A 16,096-nucleotide genomic window follows, 5' to 3' on the forward strand; every position below is an offset into this window, starting at 1 on the left:
TTCTAGGATATTAACTCCTGTTAGTATCTGTAGGATGTTGTCATGTTAACAAGGACAGTGTTAAAGAATGCCAAAACAAGAGATGTTCTGCACTCTAGACTTCCAGAACACCTCCAAACTGGGATCAGGGTTTGCAATTTTCTACAACTACATTGGTGATAAATGGGTCTTAAACTGAGATCATTGATCAAATGCCTGAGGAGCACAGTTGAACAGGAAATAGGCACAGTGAAAATTATTTAAGATTCTAAATACTGCCAACAGGACCTAGGCACAATCTAAAATGAATATCTCTTTCATTTTAAGACTTCAGCAGCTGTGCTCATTTTTAAATGGAAGACATAAATAATTTCTTATATCAGAAGTTTGTTTGAAGCTTTGATATTTTAAAAACATAGAAACACCCCCTAAAATAAACCCAAACCTCATAGGTGCTATCAAACAGCTGAAGTGATTTTGATCAGCTTAACACCATCCGTAATTTTGACCTTGGAAGACCAGAATGAAAAAGTGAGCTCCAGAAGCAAAAGAAAAGAAATTATATGTTTCTAGAAGTGATCACGACACCAAATTACATGAGTTTACTTTGTAGATGTTTATAGAGCTACCCAATGTTGTTTGACTTTTGAAGGAAGACTAATAGATGTAGTAATGGGGTGGGGTGGGGGGGGGGGATGGGGGGGAAAGCAGAAAAAACCTTATGGTTAAGGCAAAACAGGGGTCATGACCAGGGCATTTTATCTGCCCTGCTTACACAGCCCTAGGGAATTGCATCTCAACAGTTGATTCCCTGTTAATCAATTCACATTAGTGCCTGCCTTTTAGTTTTCACTTTGCTGAATTCCAGGAAAGAAGTTCTTAAACCAAATGCACACTCTGTCTCTGACCTATGCAGAACTGTTGCATTTCAACAAGAAGTAACAGCAGATTTTATTTGGTCTAACAGCTGATAAGAGACACCTTTGTAAGTAAAGGCTCATAGACTGCAGACTCAACACAGAACAAGAGCCAGTGCTCTGTTTATACAGGTCAGCAGTAACATAGGAGAAGAGAACCTTCATGGAGTTTTTTTCCTCCCTACCTGTTTTCTCCAGTTCCAGATAAAGACTTGTGTTATGTGCTATTCTTCTGCTTCCCTTTACTTCCTCATTTTCTATTTCTCAACACTATGTGCTTGATAAAGAGACCTGTAGCACTCACTGTCATACCATAGTGCCAAAACAGTTTACTGCACACAACTGAGAAGCACATGGGGGGCAGGAGGGTAGGGGAGAGGTGTGAGCACAAGAATGGTAAACAGGATATCCATAAAAGCAAGTCTGATTGGTATTCAACCCCTTTAGACTCATTTTATCTGGTTAAGCTACCCTCTAGTATGCAGACAGATCTTCATGCAGAGGATCTTCAAAAATAAACTTTATTATCAAACGTAAAATTCACACATTAAACACAAGGTCTAGACACAAATAATACTGAAAAGCTCAAACCATAATGATTTAGATAATTTGGATGATAGCTAGTTGCCATTGTTTCAAATGCCTTTAGAGAATATTTCTGGATGCATGCATACACCATGGTGAAATGTTTTGTCAAACACGTATCTGGCCAGCTTGCAGTAAGATTTTTAAATAGGGGATAACTTATTTCTATAGAAATAAAATTATCTAATTATGAATCAGCGACCCATAATTGTAGTGCTTGGGGGAAAATGTCACAGCCTTTTGAAATACTTAGACATAAATAACTACTGTACATTTACAAGTTTAAATATTTAAAGGCCTTCGTTACTATAAAAAGTTACTATGTACATATGAGATGTTATACAGAAATCCAGCCGGAGGTGAGCGTTGAGCACTCAGATTTGGCCGCTGAAACCTGTGAATTTGGCAGGCAGATTGTCCACAGGGTACACTATGGGGCCCGTTTTCATTGTAGGAGGTCCATTTAGCAGCTGCCAGTCACAGCTCCGTGCCAGCTCCACCGTAAATATTTTTAGAAGGACTTTTGCAAACTCTTTGCCTACGCAGCTCCTCAAGCCCCCACCAAAAGGGATGAAGCTGAACCTAGAGGAGTCCTCTGGAGATGGAGACATGAAGCGGTCTGGGTTAAACTCGTCCTTGTCGGTAAAGAGATCGGCCACATCGTGGGTATCACAGATACTGTAAATAACGTTCCAACCTTTGGGGATCTGGTAACCCTACCAAAAGAAGAGAGAGGAGATCTGAAGAGCCTTGTGTTAAGGAAGCTGAAGAGTCAGCATGTGATACGTGATATGCAGGTACACCCGCCAGTTCCCCCCACTCACTAAGGAAGGTACCTACACAACCACACTCACACTCAGCAGTGCTGTGAGGAGCTGAGCCCCAGCCCCACTTACATTCAGCTCAAGTGTCTTGAGTGCAATTCGGAATCCTCCGGGAACAGGAGGGCTCAGCCTGAGGGTCTCCTTGATAACACAGCCTGTGTACTTCAGCTGCTCCAAGTCCTCCATGTCCAATTGCTTCTCTTGGTTGGGACCAGACAGTAACCCCTAGGTAGGAAGACACTGCCATGACATTTATGGAACAGGCTACAGGCACCGCAAGACAGCTGTCCCTCAGCTAATTGTGTTTCCCTGCCACACTATAAGTAGGGAACCCTCTGTGTCAAGAGGAACCCATCCTGGGACACCTCTGAGGGACCTTCCTACTGCCTGCTCCTGGGAAGTGGCTGTAGGAAAGACACACACCTTTACTTGCAGCTCCTTCCTCACTTTCTGCAGAACATCATGGTGGAGCCCCAGGAAGGCAATCAGTGATGTGGCAGCACTGGCAGTGGTTTCATGGCCCCCAAACAGCAGCTCTGTGGCAGACTCCTTCAGCTCCTTACACACAGGACAGGAGAGAGAAAATATGCCTTGAGTGTGATATCCCCACTGGGCCCATTCCACCACCAATGCTGTGTGGTGATTTCAGGCTTGAGTGGGCACCCAGGAGCCAGCGCAGGTGGTGGTCCTCACAGGCACAACCCTACACCCCTTATTGAGCAGCCTAGCTGCATCCTCTGCCCCCAAGACTCTCGTGCACTGCACAGGCTGCTTTATGACTCAGCAAAGGGACAGCACCATTTTTAGTCCCCAAGATAAACATGCTGCTGACTGAGGGAGGGAAGCAGGGTGGGAAGAGATGGATCTGGATGGGGAAAACCTCACCTGCATGTTGAGCTGCTCTCCATTACCCTGTGTGTGCTCCATCAGCAGCTGCAGTGCATCCTTGTAGCCACCCTCGGGCTCCTTGCGGGCCATTTTGGCACGGATGTTCTCCTCAATCTTGGCATGGATGATGTTGCGTGCCCTCAGACCCTGTGCAAACAGGGGCAGAGTGAGCTGGGACTTGTGCCACACCACCAACTTACACCACACTGCTGATTTACACCACACAACCATCCCTGCCTGCTGCTCTGGGAGCATTTCTAGCTGGCCTAGAACCTCACCCGGTAAAGCCCACTGAAAGGCACATCGATGGGGAGAGAGAAGAGGTTGCGGATCATCTCCTCAAAGGCCTCCACCAGCTGCTGCTCACCGTCGGGGCCGGCCTGGCGGGGCTGGAAGCCCAGCAGGATGCGCATGGCAATGCGGAACATGAGGCGCTTCACCTCCGGGTACACCAGCAGGCAGGGCCCGGCGCCCAGCCACTGTGCCAGGCAGGCATTCACCTCCTCTTGAATGACGGGCACATAGTGCTGCAGAGCGTCCCGGGAGAAGGCCCGCATGATCACCTGCCCGGGGGACAAGAAGGAGGAGGAGAAGAGGAAGAGGATATGGGCTTGGCCACTGCACCCGGGACGACCGCCCCGCTCCCCGCCCGCCGTCGGGGCCGTACCTTTTTGCGGTGTTTGTGCTGCCCGTTGTGGAGGTTGGAGAGGCAGCCCGAGCCCAGGATGGTGCGCACTGAGGCGGGCCACTGAACGGAGACCAGGCGGTGCTCGCCCAGCAGGATGTGCCTTACGTTCTCTGCGCCCATCACCCGCACAGTGGGTCGCCCAAAGAGGTGAGTCTTGTAGATGAAGCCGTATTTCCTGCGCTTCATCTGCAGGAATTTCCGCCGCTGGACGAGGAAAAGAAGTAAGTAAATTTTAAATAAATAAATAAGTTTTAAATGAATAAATAGGGAAAAAGAAAAAAGAAAAGAGAAGAAAGAAAAGAAAAAAAAATAATGAAAAAGAAGAATGAGCTCATCCGCACCTGGGGTTGGGAGCCCGGCACAGCCCCGCTCAGCCTCGTCCCTTGCAGGGAGAGGAGGAGTTGCACGCCTTACCTGCAGCACCATCTGCAGCGTCTCCCCGAAGAAGGGAAGACCCATGGTGCCCGGGGGCAGCGGCAGTGGACAGCTGGGGTCGCGGCCGCTAGCGCAGTACAGGTCCCAGAGCCGGACGGCGGCCAGGAAGAGCAGCAGGGGCAGCAGGAAGGTGCACAGGGCGCTGGCGACCAGGGCGGAGAAGCCCATGGCGGGGCAGCGGGTCCAGTCCGGCCCCTCGGGAGCTCCGAGTGCGCGGGCCGGGCTCGCCGCGGGCCGCCTTTTATACCCTTCCCAGGTTGCTGCCCACCCTACCTTACCATCCGATAAATTAGTTCACCCAAAGTTCATCTTTAATTGCGGATTGCGGCCTGGCTCCTCCCCCCGAAATCTTTAACTGTTTGCTTTGCGCGGCGCATCCCGTCCGCCGCAGACGGACACCGGGCAGACGGACGGGGTGCTGCGGGAGCCACAGCCGGCTGGGACTCGCCACCCCTTTGGATTTACCGCCGCGCTCCTCGGGGACCGGCAGCACCGAGGCGGAGAAGTGCCCCGTTGCGGCGGCACGGAGCCAGCCGCCCGGATGCACCCACCCGCGGGAAGCTCCCAGCCTCCGCGGGGTTCCGTCGCCGGTCGGACCCGCTGGTAGCCGGGCTGAGGGCGTTGCCCCTCACCGGGGGCACCCTGTGGCTCCCCGGGCAAAGCCGCGTCGTCTGAGTTCGCTCCGCCGTCCCTGGCTCACCTCGGAAGGCCCGGTTCGTGTTTCTGCCCTGCCGCGGAGGAAGGAGCGGCGGTCAGCGCTCCGTCTCGGCCTCCCGATGCAGGTTCAACCGCGGGTCATCGACGGAAAGGGAGGTGAGCGCGGAAAGAGAACACCCTGCCTGCTGCGCTCGGCTCTGATCTCCTCTGCCCGCCTTCACCCGGGCTCGCCGGGGCTGCCGCGGCCAGGGAGAGGTGCTCCGCAAGGCCGTGCCTGCCGGTCGGGCTGTGCTCCCCGCCGGAGCAGCTCCGGGGTTCGACTTGCGGGAGAAGCGCCCAATGGGCTCCTCTGGGGCCCGCGCGGAATGAACTCCGAAGGACGCGGCCGCCGGGTACTACGGGGATGCAAAGGGAAGGATGGGGCCGCGGACTTCTCCGCTGCCAGTAAACTATCGTGATCGCTACCCCTCCCTTTTATCTCCCCATTTTCCCATCATACTTTTGCTTTCTTACTCCTACGAAAAACTCAATAAACGCTGGAAGTTGCGCGTGTGCGTGTTTGTGTCTAAAGGGGTGGTGGCGCTGGCGAGGTGTCATTTTAAATTAGTACTTTTCTGACGCTCAGCGCACCGGACGGGACCTTCCGTCCCTCCCTATGCGGCCGCCCGCCCCCCGCAGCCCCTGCCCGGGCGGACCCTCGGGGTAGCCCCGCGGCGCTCGGCCCGGAGCGGCGGCCGCGCCCTGACCCGGCGCTCTCCCCTCGCCGGGCGCTGACCCGCTCGTGACCTACAACACGGACCGTGACATCTGCGTGAACCCGGCCGGCAACCGCGCCAAGTTCACTGTCTGTCAAAATAACGAGATACGGTGGCCTGAGCACCGATAATTGCCGCAGGAAGGCTTTATTATCTCCCCAGCTGTGTATTCCGCAGCCATCGGCTCGAAAAGAATCAAATGGTAAAGAGTGAAAGGGATAATTAAAAACATCTTGGAAGGAGGTCAAGAAATTAACAGCCTAATATGAACAAACTTTGATTACAAGTAACAATTATTACACTTCATTTGTAAATGCTCGTGTTTATCTGAAAACAAAATCAGTTTCGAGTCTTTTGTTTTTTTAACTAGATCTACGTTACACATTTCAGTGGGTGGCTGCGGGGCTCGTTAGCACTCGGGGTAATTTTTAAGTGCACTGCTGGAGGAGCCCCGGTACTCCCGTGGCCAGAGCCCACACGTCCCTCATGTCCCCCAGGTCACTGTTGCACCAGTGGCCCCACAGTGGCCACCCAGTGCCACCTGCAGCCACTCTGATAGCAGGGGAGATGCACTTCTCAGGACAAGGTCAGGAGGGGCAGAGGCTCTGGTTCACAACGGGGTCGAGCTGCCAACAGCATTTAATTCAGTCCCACGGTTCAACCTCTTCCAGATCTGTCCAGCCACATTTGGGAGACACATTTCTGCCCCAGGCTGTGCTGTGCCCCGCTGTGTGCCCCAGCATAGACTCATGACAAGGACCGGTCCGGGCAGGGTGGCTTTCAGCCTGGCACTGACACCGGACATTTGGGGCACAAGCAGCAGGACTCACATCATTGTATGCAGGAGACTCATACCCCAGTGAGGCATTCAAAAGCCACCTGAAAATGAGCCCTCAGCCTCAGGCACCATTGTGGTGCTCCAGAGCCACTGGTTGGTGCTTACATACATAGCTGGGCTGGGGCAGGGTCACTGCTGCCCTGTGACAGCCACCATGGCCCCATGCAGATGTCCCTCCATCATGTTCCAGCAGCAGCAGGAGCACAGGAAGTGCCCTCACAAAGCAGGCTGGTTCAGAAATGAACGTTTTCCAAACATTTATTTTCCACAGGTCTGTTCCCCATCTCAAGCTGCTCTCTGCATTCTGCAGGGACTTGGGATGGGGCTGCATGTCAGGCCCTGAGCAGCAGTATGGCACTCAGACACTGCATGCACAGCCACTGGGTCAACAAATGTCTCATTTGCACTGGCTCTAATAGGAAGTGCAGGAAAGAGATGAAATGTTTACAGTAAAAACCTCTTGACATAATTATCCTACCTACAGCTGATACTATAAATTGGGCAGGCCTAGCGGGTATTCCCCTGCAGAGCCCTCATCTTCCCTCTTTTCCACCTCTAGAAAGCTGTGGTGTATAGGACAAGGTGTGGAGGATGGGGTATTCGGGACACTCCTGCCTTTCCCCACAGGAGAAAGCCCTGGAGCAGGAATGGGGCTTTGCTCCTGGGGATGTGTTTGGGGCTGGGCTGGTGGGCACCCCCAGGGGGATGAGACTTCCCTTGGTTCTCAGGGCTCTGTGGGACCCTTCCTAATGCACTGAGCACCAGGAGGGGGAAAAACAAAAAGGCCTTTGGGGCTTTGCTCTGTGGTGGCCCAGCCATGAGCACCGCCACTGGGCTGAACTCAGCAGCCTGGTTCAGGCCTCACCACCATGACTGGGATGCAGGGGGTGGAAGTAGAGCTGCAGCCCATCAACAGGGTGCACAATGGGCACTGTCTGCATGGCGGGGAAGGTGGGGGTGGCCAGCTCCCAGCGGGCCGTGGTGACCAGCTCGATGGCCAGCAGCTTTAGGATGGCTTGTGCCAGCTCCTTGCCAATGCAGCTCCGTGCCCCACCGCCAAAGGGGATGTAGTGGAAGCGGCCAGCAGCCTCCGGCTGAGTGACACTGAAGCGGTCAGGATCAAAGCCACCTGGGGGGCTGTGGTAGATGGCAGCTGTCTCATGCGTGTCGCGGATGCTGTACATCACGCTCCAGCCCTTGGGGATCTGGTAACCCTGTGAGGGGAGTAGAGGGGAGAGTTAGGGCCAGCAGAAGGTCTCTGGGGGCAGCCCACCTTCTCCCTTTTCTGCAGGCACTTACATCCAGCTCGAAGGTCTGCAGTGCAGTCCTGTATCCTCCAGAGACAGGTGGCAGCACTCGCAGCACCTCCTTGACCACGCAGTCCAGGTAGCGCAGGCGGCTCAGCTGCTCCAGGCTGATGTCTGGGGGGCAGCGGCAGCCCTGGGGCTGGGGGCTGTTAGGGGGGTGCATGGGGTCCAGCGGGGCTGGGAGATGGGGGGAGCAGCCACCCCCCAGCTCTGTCTCCTCTATGTGGTCAGAGGGCTGATTCTGGTCTTCATGAGCATTGCTGACTGTGGTGAGGAGTTGCTGCTCGCTGTCCCTGCCTGCCCCTGGGCAGAGTGCCATGGGGCAGTTCTGGTGCTGTGGGTACAGCTCATGGGATGCCAGCTCTTGACGGATTTTTTCAATTGCTGTGGGATGCTTTAGCAGCAGGAGGATGAGGGAGGTGCTGGCGCTGGCCGTGGTGAAAAATGCAGCAAATATGAGCTCGATGGCTGATTCCTGGCAGGGAAGGAAGGTGACAGGTTTGAATACCACTTTGAGCTGGTTGTGATAAGATTTTCAGATTGTTCTCAGCTTTCACAGGTTTTGTCCCTGTGCAGAGGGCCCTGCCTCTGCCTCCACTCTCTACAGCCTGCACCCCCCAGGGCTGGCAGGACTCTGCACGTAACATATTCATGCTCATCCACCTCCATACAAAGCAGACATCCACCTGCCTAGGAACTTACACCAAACAGCTAAGTGCATATCTCTTCCATTCTGGCTCTTCTCAGCTTTCTGTCCCAAATGTACAAACCCTAACAAGAATTTCAGCATGCATTCTATCATAAAGAGTGATGTTCACTTTAAGCATTATGTTTTTTATCTTCAACAGCACTTTCCCCTGCCTCCCCTGCAGCTTCTGCCTCTCTGACCACCCAGGAGCAATAAGGTTGCATGTTTATCTATGGATCACAGATGCACTGGCAGCTAAAACGGGCTCAATTCAATCCACCTTGTTGTAACTGACCATTTGCTTGTGTGGAAGGGGACTCAGACCAGTGCTCAGAAGCAGAAAGTTAAGGATTGCTGGGGATAGGTCTGGAGGGTGAAGCCAGGAGCACAGGGAAGGACACCTGATATTTTAAGGCTCCTGGATCCAAGTCTGGTAAGATCAAGGGTAACAAAGGAAAGACTTTCTACCATCACTAGCAACATATATTGTCTGGACAGCAGGCTTTTGCCAAAGTGCAGCTCTCAAGGGCATCTTTCAGCAGAAATAAAGCTTCTGAAATAACAGGTCCCTGCTGACCCTTAGCACACCTCCTGCAGGCGGCAGCACGAATTTTTACATCCACAGGACTGCAGACCCAGAGGAAAATAAATCTGTGAGTTCCACAGCTTGCAATTAAAAGCTAGAACATTACAATACAGCACAAGGAATTTATGGCAGGCTCTGCATTTTGAAATAATAGCCCCTACGACTGCCTGCATCAGCCTCTGATGGTGCTGCAGTGTAAGTTGTGACACCAAGTTGCTTACTTTCTCTCCCCGCTTTTACAGTGCCAACACAACTGGTGACAGTGAGGCTACATTCTCCCACAGCTGCCTCGGTGTGTCCCAGTGCTGCAGCCCAGCTGGAATCAGGGCCACCACTAAGCTGGGGACAGCCAGCCCCAGGTCACTGCCATGTCACCCCACACTGTGTTCAATATCTATGTGTTCCTGCTGTTATCATCTCACCTGTGGTCAGAGCCAGGAACACAATGAGAGGTCATGTAGTTATTCTTGTGCAATACATACGTGAATACTCAAAAAGTTCAACCCAGCCTAACTGATCACATTTTGAGTCTGGGAATAAGTTTTAGTTATCTTGAAATATACCAGTTCTAATTGCATCTAAGAACCTCTGTAATGTCTTCCAAACACTTCAGAATTTAGAGATTACACTTCTACAAAATACATACGAAACATTTAGCATTGGATCACTATCCTTAAATATCTAAATAAACAGTGAAGCCACGTGTCCTATGTTTTTAAACTGTATCCATGCAAAACTGCTTCAAACCTTGCCACATAGATGCCATGTCATGTCCCTGCCTGACCTGGAATGACCTGGAGGTATGAATGATGCAGCACTAATGACAATTTTTTTCCCAAGACCTTTGGCAAAGTGCTCTTCACTGGGTTTTGTCCCAGTGAGGACTTCTGGGTTCATCCCTAAGTCACAGCGATGAATCATATTGCATCACACAGTCCTCAAGCTCCCCAGTGTAATTAATAAGGAGGTCATAAGGAATGTCCCAGAACCCATCATTCCAGCCCACAGCCCATTTTGATGAGTTCTCTGAGCTCCCAGCCCTGAGGAATGGGGTGACATGATCTACACACACACTGCCCTGGGTATAGCTCTATGTATTTCCAGAACAGCATCCTGGAGGTTATCAAGTGCACACTGATGCACAGAGTCTGGACACAGCTGCTTAACTCTAAATGCATCCTAAGCCAGGTTGAGGCCAAATGCCTGTGAAGAGGACTGGCAGAAAGGCACTTGATTACATTTTAGGTTCCAGCTCTGTTGTAAGGCAGAGCCCGACCAGCAGTCCCACACAGCCCTCTCCTGCCATCCCTCTGCCCCACGCTCACAGCCACAAGCTCAGAAGGGAACTGTGTGGGGCTGCGGTTACCTTCAGCTCCTGCATGGTGAACTCTCTGCCGTGTTCCTTGGCACTGTTTATTATGAAATCCAGAGCATCGCTGTGTTCTTCTGACATGGCTCGCTGCAGTTTCTCCTGTATGGCCCTCTCCATGAACTCATGCAGCATGTCCCGTGCTTTGATGCCCTGTGGGAGACAGACACAGGTCAGGGGAGACTTGGGCACCATCCCCCTCTCTGGAGAGGCCAGGGGACTCCCAATACGGTCATCTTTAATTCCAGGATCTGCAACAGCAAAGAGGAGTTAGCTTGCTGCCCAGCCCCAGGGCCTCACAGTAGGCAGCAGGTGGTAAGAACTGCTGAGGGTTCATTAGCTTTCTACTGTGAGTCAGTACAAGCCCTAGGAAAGGCTTTGGGAGGAGATGACAGCAGCAAACTTGTGGGGCTGAATCCAGAGAGGTCTGCAGCAGACCTCTGGCCTGGCCAGGTCCAATAGGAGCCTGTCCCAGGTAGAGTGTGAGGTCACTTAATGAGCCCTGGAAGCAAGGCACTGACAGTGACAAATGAGGGGCTTTTCCAGAATGGGAACATGTTAATCACACCTGGCTAATCTCTGGCTCTGCAGCAAAACATTTGAGAAGACCTCAGTCAACCAAGTGAGGAGAAATGTCCTTGCAGAGCAGGGATGGATGGAGGCAGCAAGGCCAGAAGGACTGGGTGGTTAGCGGTAGAAATGGCCACAGTCAGCAGCTGGGAAGTAGTTACAAAAGAGAGCTCAGGTGGGAAGGATTTGAGTAAAGGAAAAGGGGCTGTGAGCAGGAGATGAAGAGTTTGGTCTGGGGCCAGATGGACCATAGCTGAGCTGAGGAGGCAGGGAGGGACAGGTGAGTGGTAGCTCATGCTGGTGACAGCTAGGGGTGGTGGGGAAAGTAATGGTGAGCAGAGTTCAGTGGAAACGAGGTTGGGCAAGGCCTTGATTGAAAAGACAGCAATTTGGGCTGTGGGCCCAAAGGGAAAGAGAACCCAAAGCCAGAGGAGGAAGAGCAGAATTGAAACTAAACAGGTGGCAAGAAGGGGCAGGGCAGCAGAGAATGAATGGGGCTGTGAGAGGCAGAGCAGGCTGTCCCACTGCCATGTTCCCCTTCTGCACTGCACCAGGCACCAGAAAGAGGTCTCCAGCTCTCAGCCTGCCAAGGTGCACAACGGGGTCCCCCTGTGACCGCTGCTCTCTGCCCATGCACAGACCTCTGCCACAGGTGGGCTTGAACCCAGAGGGAATGCAGTAGTACAGCAGCAGGCACTGGGTAAACAAAGCTGAGGAAAAGGGTCCAGCAACAAATGTGGCAACTCCACGCTGTGCCAGAGTCTATGCAGGCAGGTGCTGGAGGCACCCAGCAGAGGGTTGAGCAAGTGCCCTGAGCTCATTGGATTGCCTCTTGTCGGGCCTGCGGATGGGATCTGTGCAGCCACAGCCCGGCCCAGCCCCGGGCAGGAGCAGGGCAGGTGGCAATACCTTGCGCAGCCCACTGAAGGGCACATTGAGGGGCAGGGAAAAGAGGTTCTCCACCAGCTGTTCAAAGGTTTTGGCCAGGTCCTTGAACTGTTTTTCCTCCAGACGGAGTCCCAGCAGAATCCGAGCTGCAATGCGGAAAGTTAAGGTTTTAGCAGAGGAATAAACGGCGATGGAGCCCGGCTGCATGCACCAGCCCCGCAGCTCCCAGCTCACAACCTTCTGGATCCGCGGCAGGTAGCTTTCCAGGGCAGCACGGCAGAACACTCTGGCCAGGATCTAGAAGCAGAAGGGAGGAAACAGAGGCAGGAGGTTAAAGCACGGGTCCGCGTGGTGCTGAGAGATGGGCAGGAGATGCCCGGCCACACACCCGTGGGTCTCACCTTGCGGCGCTGGCGGTGCAGGTCACCTGTGGAGCCAAGCAGTGTGTGGGAGCCGAGGAGGATCTGGGTGCTCTGGGGCCACTGTGCGCTGACCAATGTGTGCTCACCCAGCAGGATCTTGCGGACATTCTCAGCGCCAGTCACCCGCACCACTGGGCGGCCCAGCAGGTGGGTCTTGAACACGTTGCCGTAGCGCTCCCGCCGGGAGCTGTGGAAGCGGGATCCCTGGAGACAAGCCGTGGGTCAGCTCGGGGCTCCCGCCAGCCCCCGTCCCGTCCCGTCCCGTCCCCGTTGCCCCGCGCCTCACCTGCAGCAGCCAGTGCAGGGTCTCCCCGAAGAAGGGCCAACCCATAGAGCCCTTGGGCAGCGGCAGGGCGCTGGTACGGTCTCGGCTGAGGCTCCAGCGCAACGCCCACAGGAGCCGGCACAGGGCGAGCACCAGCGCCAGAAACAGCAGCGCCAGGGGGGCCGCCGCGGGCCAGCAGAGCCCGGCCGGCATCCTCCCTCCTGCAGCGCACCGCGCGTCCCGCTCCCTGCCCCGCGCCGGGAGGGCGGGGAGCGGCGGCGGTGCCCGCCCCGGCGGCTGCCACGCGCGGGGCCGGGAAGGAGACTGCGAGCGGAAGGGACCTCCCGGCTGCGGCCCGCCCGGCCCCGCTCGCCTCCTGCTCCCACTTCTCTCCTCGGCCACATTTATATAGATATTGGCCACTTAACGCCCGATCCACCTTCGCAGATGACGTCTCCCCTGCATATTTAAGCAGCGCGGCTAAGTGCGATGATTGGAGCCGGAGAGCCGGGATTGATGGAAGGGGCGCGAGGCGATCGGGGGCGGCGGCGACTGCTCCCTGCGTGCTGGCCCCTCGGTGCTCTCCCCCCAGGGCCCGGCCCGGCCCAGCTTTCCCGTCCCAACCAGAACCGGGACGGTTCCCCGCTGCGTTCCGCCGCCACACGGCATCGCGTCCCGACCCAATAACGCCCCGGTCCCGCTCTGCAGCCGCGGCCCCATCGTCGCGCCCCGAGGTAATATCACCGGGAGCCGCGCGGCTCCTGCCGAAACGCGGGGCTGAGGCGCGTGTTAGTACATGAAATCAAAGGTGAACACGGGTAAGGTTTATATTACTGTATTTAGACGGTCAATAACTTAAAAATACAGCGAAATGTACATTATTTTTACACGTTCCATTTGGTTTGTATCTGTTAGACATTCTCTTCGTGTCTAAAATTGCCAGGAGGTGACAGTGCACAGCGCCCAGCCTGGGGCACTCCTTGCTGGGATGGGGCATTCAGACCAACAGATGCATCACAGAACCAACAGCGGCAAATCTATTCCTTACCGCACCCTGGGGAGAGCCCGGGATCTTAAAAAGTACAGTTAGAAATGGTCACCCTGAGGAACAGAACCCAGAAAGTCACATTATAAAGAACTTGAATGGTTATTTACAATCAGAAACTCAAGATTAAACTCTTTCAGAGAACAAAGCCTAGAAGCTCTAATACTGAATAAATACCAAGCCTAGTGCTTGGGGAGTTTTCAAAGGTACCAAAAATCAGAAGATTTTCTTATACCTCCAGACTACAAAATTCAATATACAAAATGATGTCCAATCACCTTTAGGCTACTATACATTTAATGCAGGAAAATGACAGGCGGTATCTGAATGTGGGGATCTCAGCACTTAAAAAAAGAACAAAAGAAAGAAAGAAAGAGAGAGAGAGAGAGAGGAAGGAGGAAGGAAGGAAGGAAGGAGGAAGGAAGGAAAAGAAAGCAAAACAAACAAACAAAAAAACCCCAACACATTAAATTAGGATTCATCCTGAAACTGGCAATAAAGGGATCATTTCTCAGATAATTCCTGCCTGGAGCAACACTGCAAACATTTTGTCTGCAGACACTTAAATAATGTATTTACAGTTCAGCCGCCCCCCGTACAATGTGACAGAGCTGGTTTTATTGTACAGTCTCATTTTTCACCATTTGTTTACAATGTACAAAATAGTTTTCGATCCGTTAAAAATTCATACAAAGAGCGTTTGCTGAGGGCCCCACGTCTCTGCCATCAGCTGCACTTTTCCTTTACCTGGTCAAACAAATGTCCCCACTGAGAGCACTGCTGGGCAGAACGAATGGCTATGAAATACCTCTTGGTGTGGTTAGGACCAGTTCTGTAGCAGCAGGCCTATGTGTGCTGGGACATGCCATTCACCAGGCTCCTGAGCTGCTTCACTACAGTCTCAATCAGCTTCTGCTTGTCGCGATCGTTCTTCCTGAACTGAGCAAAAATGTTGTTCTTTTTGCTGGAGTCTCTCATTCTGGAGGAAGAACAAAAGAAAAAAACAGGAAATGATACTGATGTGTTAGAAACACCATTTGGAAAGGGAAAACCTGACTACTTGGATAGGTTTCCTTCCGTTCCTCTTCTGATCTCTACTATAATGAACCAAAAGGCTACAAAATCATTATCTGTATGTCCTTAAATTAAACCTCCAGCACTCGGAACTCACAGTAACAAATACTGTTTCCCAAATCACATTGTGCAAATCCCACTTCAGCGGGCGCTACCCCTACAGCTGCGTACGGAGGAAGGAAAACAAAGATCCGAGTGGAACGGCGGCTTTGGGCCGAGCTCAGGCTGCACGAACTGCCCCAGGGCTCTACTGCTGAGCTTCTCTATTGAAGGGTTTTAAAACGAAATTCGGAAAGCGTAATAAATTGAAGGGAAAATATTCGGTAGGAGACAACCGGTACGTACCCTCTGTGCACTCTGCAAAGAGCGGATCGTCGCAGGGAGGAGAGGAAAGAAAACACCGTTAGAAAAGCCCGTCAAGCCCGCGCACGCCCCGCTACAGCGGCACGGCCATGCGCCCGTCCCACCGCCGCGTCCTCGCGTGTCTCCCGGCGCGGCGGCAGCTCTGGCTCCGCAGCGGCTCCGCGGCTCCCGGCCCCGGGCAGCGCCACAGCAGCCGGGAGGGCGGCCCCGTTGCCGGTCCCGCAACCGCCCCGTCGGGGCCGGGCTCAACCCGCGGCCGGCGCAGCGCCCGCACTTACTTCTCCAGGAGCGTGAGGGCCGTGCTGGGGTTGACCCGCAGGTACTTGGAGGTGGCCTGCCCGTAGTCGGCCAGGTAGGTGGACCAGTCCCATACCATAAAGAGGTCCAGGAGCTGCGGGAGAAGAGGTGGTGAGCAGCGGCAGACGCCCGCCGCTTTCTCCCCGGGGCCCCCTCCTCGCTCTCCGCACGGCGGGAGGCGGCGGCTCGGGGCCGGGCCCAGTGGGAGATGTCGACGGTCCCCGCCCGGGTGCTTCAAGGCAGGGAGGGAGAAGGGAATTGGGGCGCCCGATGCTGCTCCCGGCCACCTAAAGGAGAAGCTCAGGTATCTCAATTAAGTGAATTAAAGAAGCCCTGCGGGACTCTCTACGGTGACCGATCCCCACGCCTCTGCCCCGAGCGCACTTTTGGATCGAAAAACTCTCAACTGCTTCAACGATGAAAGAAGAAAAACCTTCCAACCGGAGATATGCAACCAGGTAGGGCCTTCCGCTCGCAGCCCCGGAGCCGTCGCTCGGCACCGCCGCCCGATGCCGGCCCGCAGCAGCCGCCGATGCCAACAGGGCAACGCTGCGTTCCCTGCAGCCGGCGCCCGGCCTCGTCCCACGGCTGGAGGCTGCTCAGGGCGGCCCTGCGCCACAGCCACACCGTTTTGCTGTTGGAAAGAACCCCTCTCC

At 54.0% G+C, this 16,096-nt stretch overlaps 3 protein-coding genes across 9 annotated transcripts in view; all 3 read right to left on the reverse strand.

Moving 5' to 3' along the window:
- Nucleotides 1-1,407: 1,407 nt before the first annotated feature.
- Nucleotides 1,408-5,125, reverse strand: CYP26A1 (cytochrome P450 family 26 subfamily A member 1). Of its 2 annotated transcripts, none has more exons than XM_072340282.1 (7): nucleotides 4,296-4,625; nucleotides 3,861-4,085; nucleotides 3,472-3,756; nucleotides 3,191-3,340; nucleotides 2,729-2,863; nucleotides 2,378-2,530; nucleotides 1,408-2,197 (listed from the first exon to the last, which is right to left on the reverse strand). In XM_072340282.1, the coding sequence occupies exons 1-7, from the start codon at nucleotides 4,482-4,484 to the stop codon at nucleotides 1,856-1,858; spliced, it is 1,479 nt and encodes a 492-aa protein (XP_072196383.1). In that variant the 5' UTR covers nucleotides 4,485-4,625; the 3' UTR covers nucleotides 1,408-1,855. The 2 variants fall into 2 exon arrangements, with proteins under 2 accessions (XP_072196383.1, XP_072196384.1); XM_072340283.1 differs by lacking the exon at nucleotides 4,296-4,625 and adding an exon at nucleotides 5,017-5,125 and having other exon boundaries at nucleotides 1,527-2,197.
- A 983-nt stretch (nucleotides 5,126-6,108) lies between these two features.
- On the reverse strand, nucleotides 6,109-13,013 carry CYP26C1 (cytochrome P450 family 26 subfamily C member 1). Of its 2 annotated transcripts, XM_072340245.1 has the most exons (6): nucleotides 12,683-13,013; nucleotides 12,376-12,600; nucleotides 11,996-12,271; nucleotides 10,514-10,669; nucleotides 7,866-8,348; nucleotides 6,109-7,780 (listed from the first exon to the last, which is right to left on the reverse strand). In XM_072340245.1, exons 1-6 carry the CDS (start codon nucleotides 12,872-12,874, stop codon nucleotides 7,421-7,423), a joined length of 1,692 nt encoding a protein of 563 aa, XP_072196346.1. In that variant the 5' UTR covers nucleotides 12,875-13,013; the 3' UTR covers nucleotides 6,109-7,420. The 2 variants fall into 2 exon arrangements, with proteins under 2 accessions (XP_072196346.1, XP_072196347.1); XM_072340246.1 differs by lacking the exon at nucleotides 11,996-12,271.
- Nucleotides 13,014-13,481: 468 nt separating this feature from the next.
- The window catches only part of EXOC6 (exocyst complex component 6), an 82,359-nt gene continuing 79,744 nt past the window's right edge, over nucleotides 13,482-16,096 (reverse strand). For 2 of the 5 annotated variants that reach the window (XM_072340315.1, XM_072340312.1), the window contains exons 21-22: nucleotides 15,422-15,534; nucleotides 13,482-14,685 (exon numbers count right to left, since the gene is read on the reverse strand). In XM_072340315.1, coding sequence (XP_072196416.1) covers nucleotides 14,553-14,685; nucleotides 15,422-15,534 — 246 coding nt within the window. In that variant the 3' untranslated portion in view covers nucleotides 13,482-14,552. Of the gene's footprint in view, nucleotides 14,686-15,411; nucleotides 15,535-16,096 lie in introns of all 5 variants that reach the window. The other 3 variants (XM_072340311.1, XM_072340310.1, XM_072340309.1) reach the window with 2 other exon arrangements.

Source organism: Excalfactoria chinensis, chromosome 6 (genome assembly GCF_039878825.1).
Source record: "Excalfactoria chinensis isolate bCotChi1 chromosome 6, bCotChi1.hap2, whole genome shotgun sequence".
In the NCBI taxonomy this organism is placed as follows: Eukaryota; Metazoa; Chordata; class Aves; order Galliformes; family Phasianidae; genus Excalfactoria; species Excalfactoria chinensis.